General features: G+C 38.0%; 1 protein-coding gene and 1 pseudogene across 1 annotated transcript; both read right to left on the bottom strand.

The window, feature by feature from the left end:
* Positions 1-6968: 6968 nt before the first annotated feature.
* On the bottom strand, positions 6969-7907 carry LOC118003062 (olfactory receptor 4K14-like). The gene has a single exon (XM_034993798.1). It carries the CDS (start codon positions 7902-7904, stop codon positions 6969-6971), a length of 936 nt encoding a protein of 311 aa, XP_034849689.1. The 5' UTR covers positions 7905-7907.
* Positions 7908-19588: 11681 nt separating this feature from the next.
* On the bottom strand, positions 19589-20309 carry LOC118003529 (annotated as a pseudogene).
* Positions 20310-21242: the final 933 nt, after the last annotated feature.

Raw genomic sequence — 21242 nt, 5'->3', positions numbered from 1 at the left:
ATACCACCTCACACCAGTCAGAATGGCTAAAATTAACAAGTCAGGAAACGACAGATGTTGGCGGGGATGCAGAGAAAGGGGAACCTTCCTACACTGTTGGTGGGAATGCAAGCTGGTGCAGCCACTGTGGAAAACTGTATGGAGGTTCCTCAAAAAGTTGAAAATAGAGCTACCATATGATCCAGCAATTGCACTACTGGGTATTTACTCCAAAGATACAAATGTAGGGATCCGAAGGGGTACGTGCACCCCGATGTTTATAGCAGCAATGTCCACAATAGCCAAACTGTGGAAAGAGCCAAGATGTCCATCGACAGATGAATGGATAAAGAAGAAGTGGTATATATATACAATGGAATATTATGCAGCCATCAAAAGGAATGAGATCTTGCCATTTGCAACGACGTGGATGGAACTGGAGGGTATTATGTTGAGTGATAAAAGTCAATCAGAGAAAGACATGTATCATATGATCTCACTGATATGAGGAATTCTTAATTGCAGGAAACCAACTGAGGGTTGCTGGAGTGGGGGGTGGGGTGGGAGGGATGGGGTGACTGGGTGATAGACACTGGGGAGGCTATGTGCTCTGGTAAGCGCTGTGAATTGTGCAAGACTGTTGAATCTCAGATCTGTACCTCTGAAACAAATAATGCAATATATGTTAAGAAAAAAAAAGGGCGCTTGGGTGGCTCAGTCATTAAGCGTCTGCCTTCGGCTCAGGTCATGATCCCAGGGTCCTGGGATTGAGTCCCACATTGGGCTTCCCGCTCTGCGGGAAGCCTGCTTCTCCCTCTCCCACTCCCCCTGCTTGTGTTCCTGCTCTTGCTATGTCTCTCTCTGTTAAATAAATAAAATCTTTAAAAAAAAAAAGAAGAAGGTAGCGGGAGGGGAAGAATGAAGCGGGGGAAATCAGAGGGGTAGACGAACCATGAGAGACGATGGACTCTGAAAAACAAACTGAGGGTTCTAGAGGGGATTGGGGTGGGAGGATGGGTTAGCCTCGTGGTGGGTATTGAGGAGGGCACATTCTGCATGGACCACTGGGTGTTATGCACAAACAATGAATCATGGAACACTTCATCTAAAACTAATGATGTAATGTATGGGGGTTAAGATAAGAATAAAAAAAAAAATAATAAATAAATAAAATCTTTTAAAAAAATAAAGTCTAAAGTCAATCCATTAACTTAAAAAAATAAAAGTATTATAGCTTTATAATAAAGATATATAGATAATAAAAATACACATATGATAAAATTCATTCATCATAATATGTTCTGCAGAAATCTTGGTCATTTTGATATTCCACCAAACATTATACCAGTCCACTACATTGATGTGGTAATTCTGTTTGGACCCAAAGAAAGGGAAAAAAAGCAAGTATTTTGGATGCCATAGACCTATCTGAGTAGATGGTGGGAAATAAACAAACTCAGTAAGGTTTCTAGCGGTCCAGTGGCTAGCATCCCACTGAACTCTAGTAGTTATTAAGTGCCTAAAGTTGGGCTTCAAGTGATTGTGTGATTTCAGCTACCCATCACAAACTGAATGCTGTCTTATTCTTTAAGCCATAAAATTGAGATGCAAAAACAACATGATATCATCAAGTGGAAATGGCACATAAGAAATTGGGCTTAGCAGCAGGCCCAGGGGTGTAAGAAGTTGCATTAGATTATAGTAAAGTCCTTTAACAACTACTACTGCCTGATTTCCTGCTCTCCCTCATTATACATCTATGGCTACATGGGGAGTTCCTTAAAACCCATGGACTGAAAATTAAAAATTTGGGCCCGAATATACAGTTGGTTTTGTTTGATATAATTGGCAGCAACTAGAAGTGAAAGTCCACAGCTTTAGTGCCTCAGTTTAGTGAAGTAATATGGTTAGATACTGGTTAGTTATGGTAGTAGTATGATTACAGCCCTGAAGGAGTGTGGTAAGGAGAAATTCTCCCATTGGGAAGAATTTCAAGCAGTACATTTGGTTGTCCACTTTGTTTGGCTAGAAGCATGGATATATATTTATTCATGAAGAGTTACTAATGGTGTGATTAGATGGTCAGGGCTTAGAATGAATAGAATTGGAAGCCTACTGACAGAGAATTCCTGGGGGAGAGTTCTGATGATACATCTCTCAGAATGGGCACAGATTATGAAAATATAGATGTCCATGTGAATGTATACTGCAGGATATCTACCAGAGAGGAAACTTTAGAAGTAAGGTAGACAAATGACAAATTATGAGCACATTAACCTCTTTCTTCAGCCACCTCAGTGCTTGACAAATGAGTTCCTATGCAAAATGACCAGGGTTGGATATCATTCATTGCTAAACAACTTGGAATTCCTTACAAAGCTTGATCTGGCTCTTAGTGTGATCTGCCCCTTTAATGCTGAGCAACTAAGAGGCACAATTTACTGTGGGGATCAGCCAGTGTCCTGGTGGTAAGTTAACTGTATTGAGAGGGTGCCTGGGTGGCTCAGTTGGTTAAGTGTCTGCCTTTGGCTCAGGTCATGATCCCAGGGTCCTGGGATCGAGTCCCGCATTGGGCTTCTTGCTCAATGGGGAGCCTGCTTCTCTGTCTCCCTCTGCTGCTCCCCCTGCTTGTGCTCTGTCTTGCTCTGTGTGTGTCAAATAAATAAATTCTTTTAAAAAATTATATTGAGACATTTCCATTGTGGAAGAAGTAGAATTCTGACATTACTGAAATAAGGTATGCAGTTTTTTCCTAACTAAATATCATAGGCTGCACTACCATCCATGGATTTAAAAAATGCTTTTATCACAATGGTGGTATTCTGTATAACATTACATCTGATCAAGGAATTTATTTTATAGCTCAACAAATGCTGCAGTGATCTCATGACCATGGAATACACTGATATTAACACTTGTTCACTCACAAACAAATGTTCTAATAGAATGATAGAATGGTATACTGAAGACTTTATGGCTCTTTTGGAAGATGAGATCTTCCTTCTCTGAATTTGGGAATCAAGGTTTAGAAATGGTAGTGGATCCTCTCACTGTTACACGTAACAACTCACTCAAAAATTTTTGCTTCTTGGGGCGCCTGAGTGGCTTAGTCGGTTAACTGTCTGCCTTCGGCTCAGGTCATGATCCAGGGGTCCTGGGATCAAGCTCCATGTTGGGCTCCCTGCTCAGCAAGGGAACCCGCTTCTCCCTGTCCCTCTGCCTGCCGCTCCCCCCTGCTTGTGCTCCCTCCCTCTCTCTCTCTCTCTCTCTGTCAAATAAATAAATAAATAAAATCTTCAAAAATTTTTTTTTGCTTCTCATCTGCATCACTCTGAGCTCTACTGTGTTGGAGGTCTTGGTGCTTAAGGAAGAAATGCTTCCCCTAGAGTAGACAATATTTTCATTAAATGGAAATTAAGACTGATGGCCATTTGAGTTTGACTAGAGAGTATGCATAACTGCAAGTCCTCTAGATTAATGTCTGTGAAGCTGATTCTAATAGAAACCAGTGAGAATTAAGGAGAATTTGCCTATCTGATAAATACGTAAATACTAAGCTTGGATAGCATGGAAGAAAGTGACTAAAAAGTTTGAGATGAGAGTATGTAGATCTTGGATTTTGTTGTGGCAAATTATATTGCAAGGAAATCTAAGTTGTATTTTTCATTCTTAAGCCCTTCTACTTTTACAATATTAGGAAATCCATAAAAATCATACTTAACACTCAGGTTTATCTTATAAGGACAGACAGAGAAAAAAGATTCTCAGTATTCTGGACAGAAAAAAAATTGCTTAAAACATACAGTGGTGGGGCGCCTGGGTGGCTCAGTCATTAAGGGTCTGCCTTCGGCTTGGGTCATGATCCCAGGGTCCTGGGATCGAGCCCCGCATCGGGCTCCCTGCTCCGCGAGAGGTCTGCTTCTCCCTCTCTCTCTTTCTTCTTCTTCTGGGATCCCAATTATTCTAACATTGTTTCATCTTATGATATCACTTATCTCTCGAATTCTGCCCTCGTGATCCAGTAGTTGTTTATCTCTCTTTTTCTCAGCTTCTTTATTTTCCATCATTTGGTCTTCTGTATCACTAATTCTCTCTTCTGCCTCATTTATCCTAGCAGTTAGAGCCTCCATTTTTGATTGCACCTCATTAATAGCCTTTTTGATTTCAACTTGGTTAGATGTTAGTTCTTTTATTTCCCCAGAAAGGGTTTCTCTAATATCTTCCATGCTTTTTTTCAAGCCCAACTAGTATCTTTAAAATCATCATTTCTGAACTCTAGTTCTGACATCTTACTAATGTCCGTATTGATTAGGTCCCTGGCAGTCAGTACTGCCTCTTGTTCTTTTTTTTTTTTAGGTGTTTTTTTCCATCTTGTCATTTTGTCCAGAGGAGAATAGATGAATGAGAGAACAAAATGCTAACAGGATAACAACGACCCCAGAAAAATATACACTAAACAATCAGAAGAGACCTGAAACTGGGGGAAAAAGAAAGGGAAAGAAAGAAAAAAGAAACAAACTGTATCCCAAAATTTTAAAGAGAGAACAACTTATATATATATAACAACTTATATATATATATACTAAAAATAAGGTTAACTACTGTGAAGGGATAGAATATGACTCTAAAAATGAAAAATAAAAAAAGATTTTTTAAAAAAGGGATTGATAAGATGTTGGTTGAAAAAGGGAAAAAGAAAAATTCCAAAAAAAAAAAAAAGAAAATTAAAAAATTTAACTTTGAAAGACTAAAGAATCATGGGAAAAAAAGCCATGAACTGTATGTGCAGTATTCCCCTAGTGCTGGAGTTCTGCCGTTCTCATTGATCGGTAAACTTGGTCTTGGCTGGCTGTTCTTGCTGATCTTCTGGGGGAGGGACTTGTTGCTGTGGTTCTAAAATGTCTTTGCTGGAGGCGGAATTGCCCCGCCCTTGCCGGGTCTGGGCTAAGTAATCTGCTCAGGTTTGCTCTTGGGAGCTTTTGTTCCCTGCAAGCTTCCCGTACAGCTTTGGAGGATGAGAGTGAAAATGGTGGCCTCCCAATCTCTCCCCGGAGGAGCCGAGAACTCAGTGCCCCACTCCTCAGTGTGCCCCCAGAGAAAAGTAGTCAATCACTCCCGTCTTCCCCGACTCCGGCCTCACTCTGTGCTCACCCGGCCTGTGACCAACATTTCTATCTCTGGCCCACGACCCCGTGTGGAGTCTCCAAACCCAACAGATCCCTGTGGTGCGCTCCCGCGCCACTCCTCCCGGGGGAGGAAGGGGAGTCTCCTGGATCTGCCACTTGTTGGGTCCCTGCTGGAGGAGCAGTGGCCCGACTGTGCCATGGATCACGGTTTATGGCAACCCTGAGCTGAGAGCCCACTCCTCAGCTCCATCTCTGCAGCTGGCTTCTCTGCTCCGATACCTGGGAGCTCTGCCACACTCAGTCACCCCCGGTCTTTTTGTGACCCTGAGAGTCCTGAGACCACACTGTCCCAGTGAGGGTTTCACCCCCCCTGCTTAGCCACTGGAGCAACGTCCCTCAGTGGAGCAGACTTCTGAAAGTTACGATTTTATGCTCTGCTGCTCTATCACTTTCCAGTAGCGCCTGATGGAGGCCCCCTCCCCCACCTCCTATCCTCCCCAGTATCACCTCGGATTCACTTCTCCACATGTCCTACCTTCCAGAATGTCGTCGCTCTTCTGTTCAGAGTGTTTCTGCTATTGTTTTCTTCGATCTCCTGTTGAGTTTGTAGGTGATCAGAATGGTTTGATCCTTATCTAGCTGAATTCCTGGGACCAGTCAAAATTTAGGTCTCCTACTCCTCTGCCATCTTGCTCCTCCCCCACCTGTTGAGGAACTTTAATTTACATTTCCTAGTCTCATTTTCTTAGTCATACATTGGAAATAATAAAAACATTTAAATTAATGCATATAACATAAGGGCATAGAGTAGGCATTCAAGGATAAATACATTATTTTTATTGTCATTTTGTTGTATTTTGTTTCCATATTACGAGAATTCTGTGTGTCAAATATTTATTTTATGACTCTTATTGTTGATTCTTGCAAGTGAATTTCAATCACTTAATTTGTAATTCTGCAAGAAAGAAAGTAAATTTTAGTTGTAAGTTGAAACCTAGGAATTTTTTTAATGACAAAAGACTGCACTTCTGTTAGCCTGATCAATACATGTTATGGGTTTTGAGTGGAAAAATTGTCCTTTATATGTTCATTAAAATATATTTATTGTTTACTATATATTAACCAGTGTATTAGGTACTGCCGTTTCAAGAATTAATCAGGTAAAGGCATGGCTCTTGCCCTTGAGGAGCTTACATTTCAGGCCTTTCACACAAATGGTTAATAATAGTGTGAGGCATAATAAGTATTTGTCCTTGAGACTGAGTTAACCAAGGGAAATATCATTAGGTTTTATCATTTTTTTATGTGTATTGAGTTAATGGAAATGAAACACAGAATGTCATTCACTCCTATTCCCTATGTATTTTCCACTGTTACTGCATTATCTCTATTTTTTTCTCCCACGCCTTCCTATTAGTATTTGAGTAAGAAGCTAAGTTAAAGAAAAAAATAATCAATTGCCTCTTAACAAGAGGTTAGGTGAAAGGTTTGAGGGAAGGATTCAATGTCACAGGACTACTTTCCAAATGAAGTTAGGAGAAAGTTTATTAGGATATTGTCCATCAGGATGGGTGGATGGCTTTGTGCAATGAATTTTAGGTTCTCATTTAACATAGTTAAAGGCGCAGGAAGACTGATTAGATAATTCAGAAAGAAGGATGATTAATGTTTGGGTTTTAGGGATATATTTTGTGGTGTTCTACTGGTTGAGTAAATATGATTTCTTGAATTATATTAACCCTGTTCCTACACTTGGAGACAGCCATAACATGTAGAAATAAACGGAATGCCTAGAATTTTCAACCTATTTTACAAGGTCAATGTATTACCAGTTTGAAGTGCTTACAGTAGGGTTTCTGGGCATTAAATATTTCCCTTGGAATGCATGTAGTAGAGTCTGAATCTTTTCATGGCATCTTTTATCTCTTTATTTCTTAGGGTATAAATGGCTGGATTTAGGAGAGGTGTAATAACAGAGTAAAACACAGCAAGAAATTTGTCCACCCAGGTGATGCTGAGTGGCCACACATAGATGAAGATGCAAGGCCCGAAGAAAAGCACCACCACTGTGATGTGGGCAGTGCAGGTAGATAGTGCCTTGGATGCACCAGTTTTAGAGCTTTGGCAGATAGTAAGAAGAATATATGTATAGGATATCAACAACAGAATAAAGCACGTCATGGCCAGAACCCCACTGTCAGCATTCATTAATATTCCCAAATTGTAGGAATCTATGCAAGCAAGCTTGATTACCAGTGGTATGTCACAGAAGAAGCTGTCAATTTCCCTGGGGCCACAGAAGGGCAATTGCACGATCACAGCCATTTGACTCATGGCATGCACAAAGCCAATGGTCCAGGAAGTCACCACCAGCCCAGTGCATTTTCGCAGGCTCATAATGGTCGAATAGTGCAGTGGCTTGCAAATGGCTACAAACCGGTCATAGGCCATTACCACTAATAGCACCATCTCACCCCCTCCAACGCAATGTACATAGAGGATCTGGCACATACACCCTCCAAAGGAAATAGTCTTGTTCTCCCTGAGAAAGTCTGTGATCATCTTTGGAGTGGTGACTGAAGAAAGCCACATATCAACAAAGGACAGGTTGGCCAACAAGAAGTACATGGGGGAATGAAGACGGTAGTCAGTGATGATTAGGATCATAATGACAATATTTCCAGATATAATAATCAGGTAAAGTATAAAAAATATTAAGAATAAGACCTGCATATTCCATGAGTGGCAAAGTCCCAAAAGCACAAATTCTGACACTACAGACAAATTTCCTTTATCCATTTTATTCAGTACGTCCTCTAAAATAATCTAGAGAGAAGGAATAGATTGTCAGTTAGTGGCATGGGAAAGGGTACTTAATTTTTAGAATTTAGTTGAAATTCTATTTCATTGAAAGTTAAATTTCATTGAAAATGAGCATTTATATCTGAAAGTGAAAAATATAATTGGGAAGACAAATCTTGGCAAAATATTCATGCCATTATGCCTTTTAAAAGAAGCTAAAAGCCTAAGATAGCTTTCCACAAAGCAAAGTCTGAGATGGGATTCTCATGTAAATGATTGATTGAGAGGATACTCTCACAAGAAGTGAATGAGGAAAGTAGCACAGCTAAAGAAAATGCTAAAAAAAAAAAAAAGGTTGCAATGTCATCTGGAAATTAGCTTCAGTCCACCACTCCAGTAAAAAGAATCTGAGTTGGGGTACTACCAACAACCATTATACTAAATAACTAAAATTTAAGTCATCTATTTAGGAAAATTATATTGAACAGGTATCAAAATCCAGAGCAAATGACATGGTACAAAATTACAGTTTCATTGTATTATACATAATTATTCTTTCAAGCCTCAGTTGAACCTCTTTTATAAAACATCATAAAACTAAATCTTTTGCTTATTACTATAAAATATATGTTGGGACAATCTTTTGGAGAGAAGCTATATAGAAAGCCTTATATAAATATCTTGGCATAATAATTCAATTGCAAAATCAGGCACATAATTTATCATTAAGATCACAATTAAATTCATTTAGTAAACTAAATGTATTAGAAAAAATGAGAGTTATATGAGAAAGGGATTATATGTGATAATTTTTATTTTGTTTTGAAATTTAGAATCTGATTTATTTAATTTTGGATAAACATGAAAAATATTTCTCTAATCAAAATTTTCAAATACTGATTGTACCATGGAAAATAAACTTTGAGGATGTGGGTGCTTTAAATATGATGCTAATTTTTCTATAAAAAGCCTCTCAATTAAAGACAATTTGTTTCTGATAACTAAAAATAAAAAATAAAAAAGAGATTAACCAAAGAAGAAGGTAACTCAGATGCAGAGTCTGACTTGAAGTCTGAATGGTAGCAAATATATAACCAAAATATAACAAATATTCAAGCTTATCAATATAAAATATTTGTGTTCATTTACAGTTGACTTTTGAACAACACAGGTGTACTGTGTGGGTTCATTTACATGCTGATTTTTTTCAGTAGGTACAGCACTGTAAATGTGTTTTTTCTTCCTTATGATTTTTTAAATAACATTTTCTTTTTTCTAGCTTACTTCATTGTAGTAATTGAATGTATAATATATATACAAAATATTTTTCTGTCGACTGTTATCGGTAAGGCTTTTGGTCAACAGTAGGCTATTAATTGTTAAATTTTGGATGACTCAAAAGTTGTACACAGATTTTTGACTGCATTTTTCAAGGGTCAGCTGTATATTCATGGATGCTAGGAAATCCCTAGGTTTAAAAATATTGCTGTACAAGTTTAAAATATCTATGTGTCATTTCTAAGATGTGAATAAATTGTAGACCTGTGGAAGCAAAGTACATCTTTGACCGTTAGCGCTGAGTGAGCATGAAGATAAAATTTCAGAGATTGTCAGTTATATACTCTAAATATAATATGTAAATATTTATAATTTCTTATTTTGTACAAATATTATATAAGTATAATAATGACATTGTTTATATTTATCCTTAAGTAAATTGAGTCCTTTTCTCACTGGATGTAAAAAGATAATTGCATATCATCTCTTCTCCCTTTATTATTTCTTTCCCTTTGCTTTCTTTTACTTTTTATGTGTCTCTTCCTTTTTTAGCCTTGAAATCTTAAGGGTGGTGCCAAAGAAAGCAGGTGAATGGTGAAAACCATTACCTCATCATAAGCACTAATTTTCCCTTCCCTTATACTGAGAACTCAGAAGCATAGGATAGACATGAAGAAGATATTCCTAAGAATTAGGCAAAACACACATTTGCTGGGGAAAAGGGGACATGTGTTAGTAGTCTCATAACTTAAAAATAAACATACCCACCATAGTAGAGATTTAATTTCTAAAGAAAATAACCTGATATTACACCCAATACATTTGTGTCCCTTGAGAAACTTGAACAATTTGAGCTTCACGTTGATACTTAATTTTTGTAAAGACAAATCCCTTTCTGGGATTAGTTGTCAATAACTAATTTTGTGTGTGTTGGAATAAATGATACAGAAGATAGCTAATAGCAAAATTGGATTTCAGTTGTGTTTGACAGAGGATTTTGCTAAAAGATGAACATGTACATTGCTAGGGAACAATTTACCAGTAAGAAATCCTGCTGTTTTTTAATCAGTTTTGAAATTAATATTCCATAATATTGGTGCATTAATTATAGACATATTAATATTAATCCAGTAATTAGGACATTAAGTAGAGTGACTGTGGACTTTTTTTTATTATTGTTATATTAATCACCATACATTACATCATTAGTTTTTGATGTAGTCTTCCATGATTCATTGTTTGCATATAACACCCAGTGCTCCATGCAGAAAGTGCCCTCTTTAATACCCATCACCAGGCTAACCCATCCTCCCACCCCCTCCACTCTAGAACCCTCAGTTTGTTTTTCAGAGTCCATAGTGACTGTGGACTTTTTAACTAGTCTGATCTGGTCTGAAATCTAACTCAAATACTTGGTAACCTTGTGACCTTGAACTAAACCTATTTCTGTTTCCATTTCCTCATCTGTGAGAAGAGAGCACTCAATCTAATAGACATGTTATGACGAGGAGTCAGAAAATATACAAAAAGCACTTAAACTTTTCGAGTACTGAGTGCATGATTAATAAATATTAGTTTTTTTCTTTCTTTGTTCGTTAAAATGCAGCTTAAAGCAGTACAATGTCCAGAGCTTACTGGCAGCAATCTTAGTGAATAGCCAACTACTTTATGTCAGCAAAATACAGGGTACCACCTTTTTTAAAAAAATACCCACCTCTTACATTTTTTCTAAACGAACAAGCACATTCTTAGCAACCCTACAGATTATACAGATGCAAAAGAAGTTCAGACATGCTACCTGCTTTCAGTAGCTTTGCAACATTTTACTTTTCACTTCTGCTTTTGTCCAAGAGGGGTTATTTATATTTTAAGAAACCATACTGAGGCAGTAGCACATTCTATTAAAGCACCTTTGAAATTCTTAACTGTAACTTGGAGAATTTTCACAAAGGGAGTAATGATAACTTTGGGATTAGTAAAATTGAAAAATCAGGGAAAGGAGACAAACTGAACTACTCTTTTAGGAGTATTAAAATATAGCAACACATTTTTCATGCTCTTTTAGATTCAATGTTCATCCACTAAGATTTTTTAAATAATAATCATCCTAAAACTGAGATTCTCAATATTTATGTTTTTACAGGAGAAACTTGGACTCAGAATTTAATGAATTGCCTGAGATATACACTAGGTAAGGTGCATAGGGAGAAAGTCCAAGTTCTTGCTACTAACTTAAGATGCCTTCCTTTTCTGTCAGGTTGTAGTTTTATCTTACTTCTGTAGTTATTGAGTTTTATATCATTTCTCACTGGATATATAACCGTTTTTACTTCTATCTCTATGTTAAAAATTACCTTAGCGTATAATACTGTATCTGATTTGAAAAACTTTATCCTCTTAAATGACAAGATCCACTTGAGCCAAGATAGCTGGAAGTTGCTAATATCCAGCAGGCATCAAAGAACAGAGATCTTCTAAAGCAGACCTGAGAACATCTCCGTGGCGCTGCATGCTGGTGGTATGTACACCTTTGTTAAAGAGACCATAGAAGCACCGTAGGAATAGGATGGGAGGAGAAAAACTATATTACCATCTTGAAAGGTCAGAAGTTAAACAAGCCACACTCAAGTTGGCACTGGTGGGCATGGGCGATACAGATACATACATGTATTTTTAAAAAATTAAAGAAGAGAGTCACAGAGAACACGAGATAACTTACCAAACACAAATTTTCCCTAAGACCAGATTGCTTTTTCCTCTTCTCTTATCCTCCTCTGATGTATGCTTGAGATGACATTCACAGTTGGGTGGAGACAGTATCTTCTGGAAGCCTAACATATAGTCACCACTAGAAGGAATCCCTTGGGCGAAAGTCTCCTATTCTGTATTCTGGGCAGAACAAGAATCATGAAAATAATTTCCATTGGACATCTCTCGGGGATGTCCTTGTCAAGAATAACTTTTGCATATTCTAGAAATCAGAACAAGGAGATAAAAATCACACATAAAGCAGCTATGCATTAAACATTAGTGAAGTTTTAAATTATTTTTTATTTAACATATAAGTACGAAGAAGATATCTTCTGCAATCTTAGTCTCTAACTAGATTATGTCATAAATTCAGTTAAGGTTTTAGTTCCAGTTGCAAGAGAAGTCATATCTTGATGAATATGATATATAACCACCATGCCTGCCAAATCTTCAAGTTAATATAGAGGCCTTAAGTGGGTTCAGCCACGTATACTGTCCAGATGGTCTCAACACCACATCACTCTCTCAAGGGCAGTATATATATTGGAAGAGTTTTCGAAGAATTGGTCTTATTTCTTCTTTAAAAATTTGGCAGAATTTACCAGTGAAGCCATCATCATCCCAGAGCAGCTTCTGGGAGCAGGGAAGGCAAGTAGAATGCACATTCCAAGGACAGGGGAGGGGGTGAGGAAACTCCCATTGCCCAGGTCCAGTTCATGGGTCAACCGGTGGTCATGTCCTCTTTATGACTTCCTCCTCCAATTTGCTGATTATATTTAAAGAAAATTATTTCTCCTTGCAACTCTCTCAGTTTTTGCTTCATATGTATTCAAATTCTGTTATCAGGGACATAAATAATTAAATTGTTACTGCTTCCTGATTAATTGGTTTCTTAATATGAAATGACATTTTTAAAGAGATTTTATTTATTTGAGAAAGAGAGAGCGCACAAGCGAGAGCATGAGTGGGGGGAGGGGCAGAGGGGGAGAGGGAGAAGCAGACTTCTGGCTGAGCAGGGAGTCTGGGGAGGGGCGGGAGGGGAGAGGGAGGTTACCTCGATCACAGGACCCTGGGATTTTGACCTGAGCCTAAGGCAGACACTTAACCGACAGAGCCACTCAGGCACCCCATGAAATGACATTCTTATCCCTGGCAATATTCTTTGCTCTGAAGTATACTTTGATATTAAAATGGCCTCTGGTGATTTCTTTTGATTTGTGTTTATATGGTATATATTTTTCTATCCTTTATTTTTTTGAATTTTTTTAAAAAATAGCTTTTTCTTTAGAGTAGTTTTTATTTTTGTGTGTGTTTTTCTATGATGTGTTTTTTGTATTTTTTTAATTTTATTATGTTAGTCACCATACATTACATCATTAGTTTTTGAGGTAGTGTTCCATGATTCATTGTTTGCATATAACACCCAGTGCTCCATTCACTATGTGCCCTCTTTAATACCCATCTAGAGTAGTTTTAGATTTACAGCAAAATTGAATGGAATGTGCCGAGTTCCCATATACCTCCTGAGCCCCCTACGTGCACAGCCTCCCTCATGGTCAACATTCAATACCCCAGTGATACATCCTTCCAATCAGTGAACCCTCACTGACATATCACTGTCACTCAAAGTCCATAGTTTACATTAGGTTCACTTTTTTTTTTTAAAGATTTTATTTATTTATTTGACAGAGAGAGACACAGCGAGAGAGGGAACACAAGCAGGGGGAGTGGGAGAGGGAGAAGCAGGCTTCCCGCAGAGCAGGGAGCCCGATGTGGGGCTTGATCCCAGGACCTTGGGATCATGATCTGAGCCGAAGGCAGACGCTTAACGACTGAGCCACCCAGGTGCCCCCATTAGGTTCACTTTTGATGTTGTACATACTATAGGGATTTTGATTATCCCTAAGGTTATCACAAATACATAATAACATGTATTCACCATTGTAGTATCATACAGAATAGTTTCACTGCCCTGAAATAATCTGTGCTCTGCCTATTTACTTTTCCATCTTTCTTAATCCCTGGCAACTGCTAATTTTATGGATTGCATAGTTTTGCCTTTTCCAGAATGGCATATAACTGGAAACATACAAAATGCACCCTTTTCACATTGGCTTTTTTCACTCCATAATATGCATTTAAGTTTCTTCCATGTCTTATTTCCTTTTAGCACTGAATAATATTTCATTGTCTGGATGTACCACGGTCTATTTATCTATTCACCTTCTGAAGGAGATCTTGGTTGATTCCAAATTTGGGCAATTATGAAAAACACTGCTGTGAACCTCAGTATGGAGGTTTTTGTTCCAATGCATTTGGGTAAATACTAAGCAGTACAGTTGCTGGATTGAATGGTAAGAGTTTATTTAGTTTTGTAAGCAACTGCCAAATTGTCTTCCAAAGTGAATGTACCATTTTGCATTCCCATTAGGATTAGAGTTCCTGTTGCTGCATATCCTTGCCAGTATTTGATGTCATTAGTGTTTTAGATTTGGTAATCCCAGTAAGTTTATAGTGGATCTTGTTGTTGTTTTAGTTTTTAGTTCCTTGATGATAGATGATGCTGAACATCTTTTCACATGCTTATTTCCCATTTGTATTTATTCTTAAGTGAGGTTTTTGATCAGGTGTCTTTCTGATTTTTCTTTTAATCAGGTTGTTTTCTTTGTTATTGAGTTTAAAGAGATCTTTGAGTATACTGGATAACAGCCCTTTATCAGATATGTCTTTTGTAAATATTTTTTTCCCAGTGTGGCTTGTCTTCTCATTCTCTTAGCATTGTCATTTGCAGAGAAAAAGTTCTAAATTTCCATGCAGTCCAGCTTGTCTGTTATTTCTTTCATGGATCGTGCCTTTGGTGTTGTATTTAAAAGTCATTGCCACACACAAGGTCAACTAGATTTTTTTCCTATGTTATCTTCTAGGAGATTTCTATTTTTGCACTTCACGATTGGGCTGTGATCCTTTTGGGTTAAATTTTGTGAAAAGTGTAAGGTATATGTAGGTTTCTCTTTTTCTTTTTTCTTTCATTTCTCTTTTCTTTCTTTCTCTCTCTCTCTCCCTCCCTCCCTCCCTCTCTTCCTCATCCCTCCCTCCCCCTCTATTTTTTGGTATGTGGATGTCCAGTTGCTCAAGTACCATTTGTTGAAAAGACTATCTTTGCTCCACTGTATTACCTTTGCTCCTTTCAAAGATCAGTTGCCTAAATTTATGTGAGTCTATTTCTGGATCCTCTATTTCATTCCATTGATATTTGTCAATACCACATTATCTTGGTTACTGTAGCTTTATAGTAAGTCCTGAAGTTGAGTAGTATCAGTCGTTTGACTTTGTTCTTCTCCTTTATCCTCACATGTTTAACCTATCTATGTCTTTATATTTAAAGTGTGTTTCTGGGGCGCCTGGGGGGCTCAGTCGTTAAGTGTCTGCCTTTGGCTCAGGTCATGATCCCAGCATCCTGGGATTGAGCCCCACATCGGGCTCCCTGCTCGGCGGGAAGCCTGCTTCTCCCTTACCCACTCCGCCTACTTGTGTTCTCTCTCTCACTGTCAAATAAATAAATAAAATCTTTAAAAAATAATTTAAAAAATAAAGCGTGTTTCTGTGCTGTAGTATATAGTTGAGTCTGCATTGATGAGAAATATTGGTCTGTATTTTTTTTTATTTTGTGCTGTCTTTGTCTGGCTTTGGTATCAGGGTAAAATTTCCCTCATAGAATGAGTTGTGAACTACTTAGACATAGACATAGAATGAGTAGTTGTGGACTACTTCTCCATTTCCTGGAAGAGTTTTTGAAGAATTGGTCTTATTTCTTCTTTAAAAATTTGGCAGAATTTACCAATGAAGTCATCAGAGCCTGGAGTTTTCCTTTGGGAAGTTTAAAAAAATGCTAACAATATCTATTTCTTATATGTCTGTTTAGATTTTCTATTATTGTGTATTCTTAGGCATTTGTCCATTTCATATGAGTTATCTAACTTGTTGGTACATAGTTTTCCATAGTATTCCTTTAAAATACATATATTTTTTATTTTTGTGGGATCATTAAAGGTGTTTCCATTGTGACCCTGATCATTTCAAACAATAGGCCCTGGACATAGATTTTCTATATTGCTCTCCAAATAAAGTCACCTCCCTCAGGCAGGGCTTCCATGCCTCTCTTGTCTGCAGTGCTCACCCTGGGCAGAACTCTGTACCATGGAGCCAGAGCCAGGCTGGGGAGATGGGAGCCACCAGTTACCACAGCCAGCCTTAGTACCCCCTGGGATATAATCTCTTTATCTCAGTTTTGGAGTTTGGAGGGATAATGGGAGCTGCTTTTCCTTATGGAATGCAGCACCTGTGTAGCAAAGAACTTTCACAGCAGAGAGGTGGGAGAAATAGGAGAAGACTCTGGCTTAAGCGTCAGAGACTCCCTCTGTTATTACTGAGGTACATGAATAAATATTTCTCAATTTGTTGTACGGCCTCTGGTTATTTTCTTAGACTTCAAAAAGTTTAAAGGTTTTATTTTGCTTTGGGTATTTTTGTCTGAAAACTTTTTCCAGTTTTATTGCTGTTTCTCTGAAGATGCTTTTCAAATCCTAGTTTATTCCTTTTTATTGTTCAACATATGGATATGTCACAGGTTGCTTATCCATTTAGGTTTTTGCAGGTATTGGTGATTAGGAATTGAGTTTCTATCAACATTTGCAAAGTCTTTGTGTGGAGTAGAGACAATATAATATAGTTGACCCTTAAAGCAGGGGCTAGGGGTGGTAACCCCTTGCATAGTCAAAAATCCATGTGTCACTTTGAATCTCCCAAAACTTAACAACTAATAGCCTAGTGTTGACTGGAAGCCTTACCAATAACATAAAATGTTTTTTTTATATACTGTAGTCTTACAATAAAATAAGCTAAACACAAGAAAATGCCATTAAGAAAATCATAAGGAAGAGAAAATATATTTACAGTAGTGTACTGCATTTTTCAAAAGAAATTGGCATATAGGTGGGCCCGGGCAGTTCAAACCCATGTTGTTCAAGGGTCAACTGTTATCAGTTTTTTTCGAATGTGATTGTGCTGGATAGCAGTGCCTGCAGAATCTGGGATTCCAACTAGGACCCAGATCTTCAGGTGCAATTTCTTAGAGTTAGACCCATTTTCCTGTTACACAAATAGAACTTCAAAGTTGTTCTCTCCTCTTGGCCAGTGCTCTTCGATTCATTATAGTATGATCAAAGCTTGTCTAAAAAAAATAGAAAATATGTAAAACCTTTGTGCTTCCTAGGCCATTTTCCCTGCCTTTCTCTATCTTTTCCCTGTCTATTCCTAGTCTCCACATGGATCAGGCCACCGTTTCTGCAAGGCTTTGACCTCAGCTGGTTGTCATAGAAGAGTTAATAAATTCATTCATGATATGATATGCATGACTGAAAATAGGCAAATGTGTTACCATTTGTATTTTTGTATATTTAAATAATGAATGTATTAAAAGCAAATGGTTTTATCACTAAAAGAATGGAAAAAATGTAGTGGAATTTCGGGTCATGTGACAAGCTATACCGAGTGAAGATTTTGGGCAAGGGACTCTTTCGGGCCCCATTGAACACATCAGCAAATATGTCTACATTTGTGTGTGATCTATGTGTAAAGCTGTCCTTGTGCTTCCTACTCTGGCAGTGATGAGTATTTGGCATGGATGTGTCAAATAGAATTTTGACTTTTGTGGGAAATAAGGGAGTTCTCTAAATGCTTTGGGTTCTTTCATTTTCTCTAATAGTTATTGTGGCTGACCCAGGAAATCTCTCATAGCTCCCTAGCTATTTTTAAATGTATTTATCTTTTGACTGGGAGGGTAGTAGTGGAGGCATTGAGGTGTGTGCATCTATAGTAGAATAAATGTGTGTACTTGTCTGTTGTGCTGCTTCTGTTTTGGTTATGTTTCATGTTTCATATTCACCAACAATTTGCCTGTAGAATGGGAGCAGCACAGGCAGGCCAGGCAAGGGCACAGACATGCAGGTGAAGGAGCTGGTGGTAGGCAGGTGACACCAATGACTTCTATACTGCACAGGGCATCATGGCTCCACTCCGCAATGGAACATAAGGAAGTAATTTCTGAGGAATTTGGAATTTATTAGAAATACGTTTTGAGATAGTTTGATCATAGTATAATAGACTTACCTCTTATAAAAGTTGTCTTGTTCTCAATTTGACATCATTAAAGTTAAATAAAGCATTTGGTTATTGTTGTGTTATTCACATTATTTGTTTTCATTGAGTGAATACACGGCGTTATTTTCCTATTTCCTTTTGTCTCTGTAACCACATTTGCTGCCACTACCTTAAATTTCTTCCCTGTGACTTCAAGGTTTTTCATAATCATTAAATTCTGGTTTTATGATCGTGGTTATATGATATGTAAAAGTGGAGAAAATAATCTAAAAAATACCTATTGATTTTCTTTTGTTGTCAAGACTCCACTTGTGTCTACAGTTAGACTTGTTGAAAAGATAAAACTTCATGGGGCACGTGGGTGGCTCAGTCAGTTAAGCAGCCTTGGTTTGAGCTCTGATCATGATCTCAGGGTCATGAGATCAAGCCCTTCCTTGGGCTTTGCACTTAGCAGGGAGTGTGCTTCCCCCTCTGCCCTTCTACTGCCCCCTCTCTCTCTTAAAAAAAAAAAAAGATAAAGCACAACTTCTTAAAGCTGCTGTTTTTTTATTTTATGTGTCAATGCATCTCTTACAGAGAGGACTGATGACAAGTTGTGAATGAATCTGTTCAAATTCACAGCTAGAGAAACTCCATTGAACTGTGTTTTATCAATGGGAATTAGTGATGTGATGATATCCAAATGTCATTACATTAGTTTCCTGGAGAATGATAACATGCAAAATGTAATTTATTATTAAATATTATATGGTAAATTCAGTTTACTCTTAAGGAAACCAGGAGTGTGTATTCCTAAATTTAGTAACTTTTTTTTTTCTTTTTGGAGTCAGGGACATAGATTCTGAAACTGAGAAATTTTGGAATGAGAAGATGGAAAGAAATTTTAATGATATTAGGAGCCTTAAAAGTATCTATGAAAACTCATCTTGGAGGCACAAGAAAAATGAGTGTATTTTGGCAGTATATCTGTAGATACTGAAACTCAGAGTTACTGTTTTCTTAAGAAGCACCACATGTAAGTGCTGACTCAGACATTAAAATTATTGAGGAGACAGAGAACCAACCTCGGGCCCACAATAAGTGCCAAATCATTCTGACTGTGCAGAAAAATGTGATAGATTTTCTGGAGATTTGCTTTATTTTCCCTTTCAACCAATGCCATTCTAATACCTAAATAAAGCATATATTTGATATATCTTAAATACAGTGAGTTGTTAATGGACCTTTTTTTATAATTAGTTGGAATCATTTAAAATACCTAAAGCCATTCATTTATTTTTTTGTTGGTACTAGATTCAAAAATATCCTTGAACGTCTGACTTTTATAAGTCTTGTTACTCTGTATCAGATCAGTAACAGTTTTTAAAAGATCTAAAGTTTTCTTTAAAAACTTTTAAAAACCTGTTTCTAAATTACATTTTAATCTAAGTGTTCTCTCTTGAACTCACAAAATCACGCCAGAATTTCTTCATGGCTATCTCCATTTCTTTGTTTCACAGAGTGTAGATAATTAGGTTCAAGATGGGGTGACACTGGTGTAAAATACAGCAAGGGACTTATCCACAGAGGGGTTGCTGAAGGGCCAGATACAAGTGAAGATGCATGGGCCAAGAAAGAGAATCACCACTGCAATGCAATCAAAGTGGAATGAGTAGAAGAGTGACTCTTAATGGTCATGAGGATCCGACTGTAGGAGATAAGCAAAATCATGAACCAGCTCAGAGAGATCATCCCACTGCTGGTAACGGTGGCAATCTGTACGAAATACGTATCTATGCAGGCAAACTTAGTAACCAGAGGGAGATCACAGGAAATGCGGTCCACCACCTTGGGACCACAGAAAGGCAAATTCACAAAAAAAGCCCTAAGTGAAGACCTAAGAATCCTGAGGTCACTACCAGCAAAACACACACCTTCCTGTTCATGATGGTTGTGCAATGTAGGGGCTTACAAATAGCGGCATATCTGTCATATGCCATGGAGACCAAAGTTCCATTTCAACTCCATCTAGTAAGTGAAGGAGAAAGATCCAGCAAAGGAAATGGTCTTATGCTTTTTTTTTTAAACCAAGTTCACAATCATCTTAGCAGCAGCAAAGGAAGTGAGGGTCATATCTATAAAGGAGAGGTTCCCAGGAAGAAAGTACGGGGCGTTCAAGTTTCGGATGTAAAACACTGTGACCACAATGAAAAGGTTACCTGACTGTGACCACATAGACAACTAGGAAGAGTGCAGAGAGAAGAAACTATATATCCTGGCAGATGGTCAGCCCTGCAAAATGAATTCTAACACTTCAGACTGATTTAATTATTCTGTGGACTCCATTGTGTGGCTTGTTCTGGGATGACCTGTAGAGAGAAAGAAGAGGGCACTAAGGCCACGGGGGTTGCCAAGGATTTTCATTCATTTGGGTCTTTTAACAATCTCATTTGACTTTGAAATTTAGTGTTAATGTCTGTTACTCTAAGAAGGAAGATACATGTCTAAACTGTCTATCTCTAAGCCTAGCTTATAAGCCACAACCTATTCATATCCCTTGGTTCCCCTAAGCAGTCCATGAGCTCTGAGGCACATGCTTCATCTTCACAGGTTAAGGAGGTACGACCATCTTTCAGAGTTCTGTGGTTTTGTAGGAGATAAGATCCCTTAGTCTGAATTCCTTGGAGGACACAGGGGCCCAGCACAACCCCTTTAAAATTCAAATTTTGAGTCAATCTGGGAGTTACTGTTTGCCCTCCACTATTTTAAGAAATTATATTTACATTCTAAATCAGCCCCAGAGTTTTGAAGGGCCTGTGATCCAGCAGGTACAAACCTGCTCTGCATAAGTAAGTCAGGTTTAGAGTGACCCAGACCGCTCTCTTTCCCACCAACCCATGAGTGGGCTTCTGATATCTTCATACTCTTGGAAAGCCTTTCTTGGCAAAGACTGTTTTTCCTAACATGACTGTCACTACCCATGATCTGCTGTGGCTGAAACCCACATTCCTAGAGAGGATTACAAGGTCCATAAATTGCAAAGGCAGCTGTTGTTAAGCAGCAGGGTTGAATGTTCTGAGTCTCTGAGTAGCCCCCTCACATTCTAAGAAGAGCCCCATATTATAGTGAAGCAAGAAAGATGCTTTAAGTTCAAGTGAGATTACTTGT

This window comes from Mirounga leonina, unplaced genomic scaffold (assembly GCF_011800145.1).
Source record: "Mirounga leonina isolate KUSES-001 unplaced genomic scaffold, KU_Mleo_1.0 Mir_91, whole genome shotgun sequence".
Classification (NCBI taxonomy): Eukaryota; Metazoa; Chordata; class Mammalia; order Carnivora; family Phocidae; genus Mirounga; species Mirounga leonina.
The sequence above is the reverse complement of the archived record's forward strand: the minus strand, read 5'-3'. Positions and strand labels throughout refer to the sequence as shown.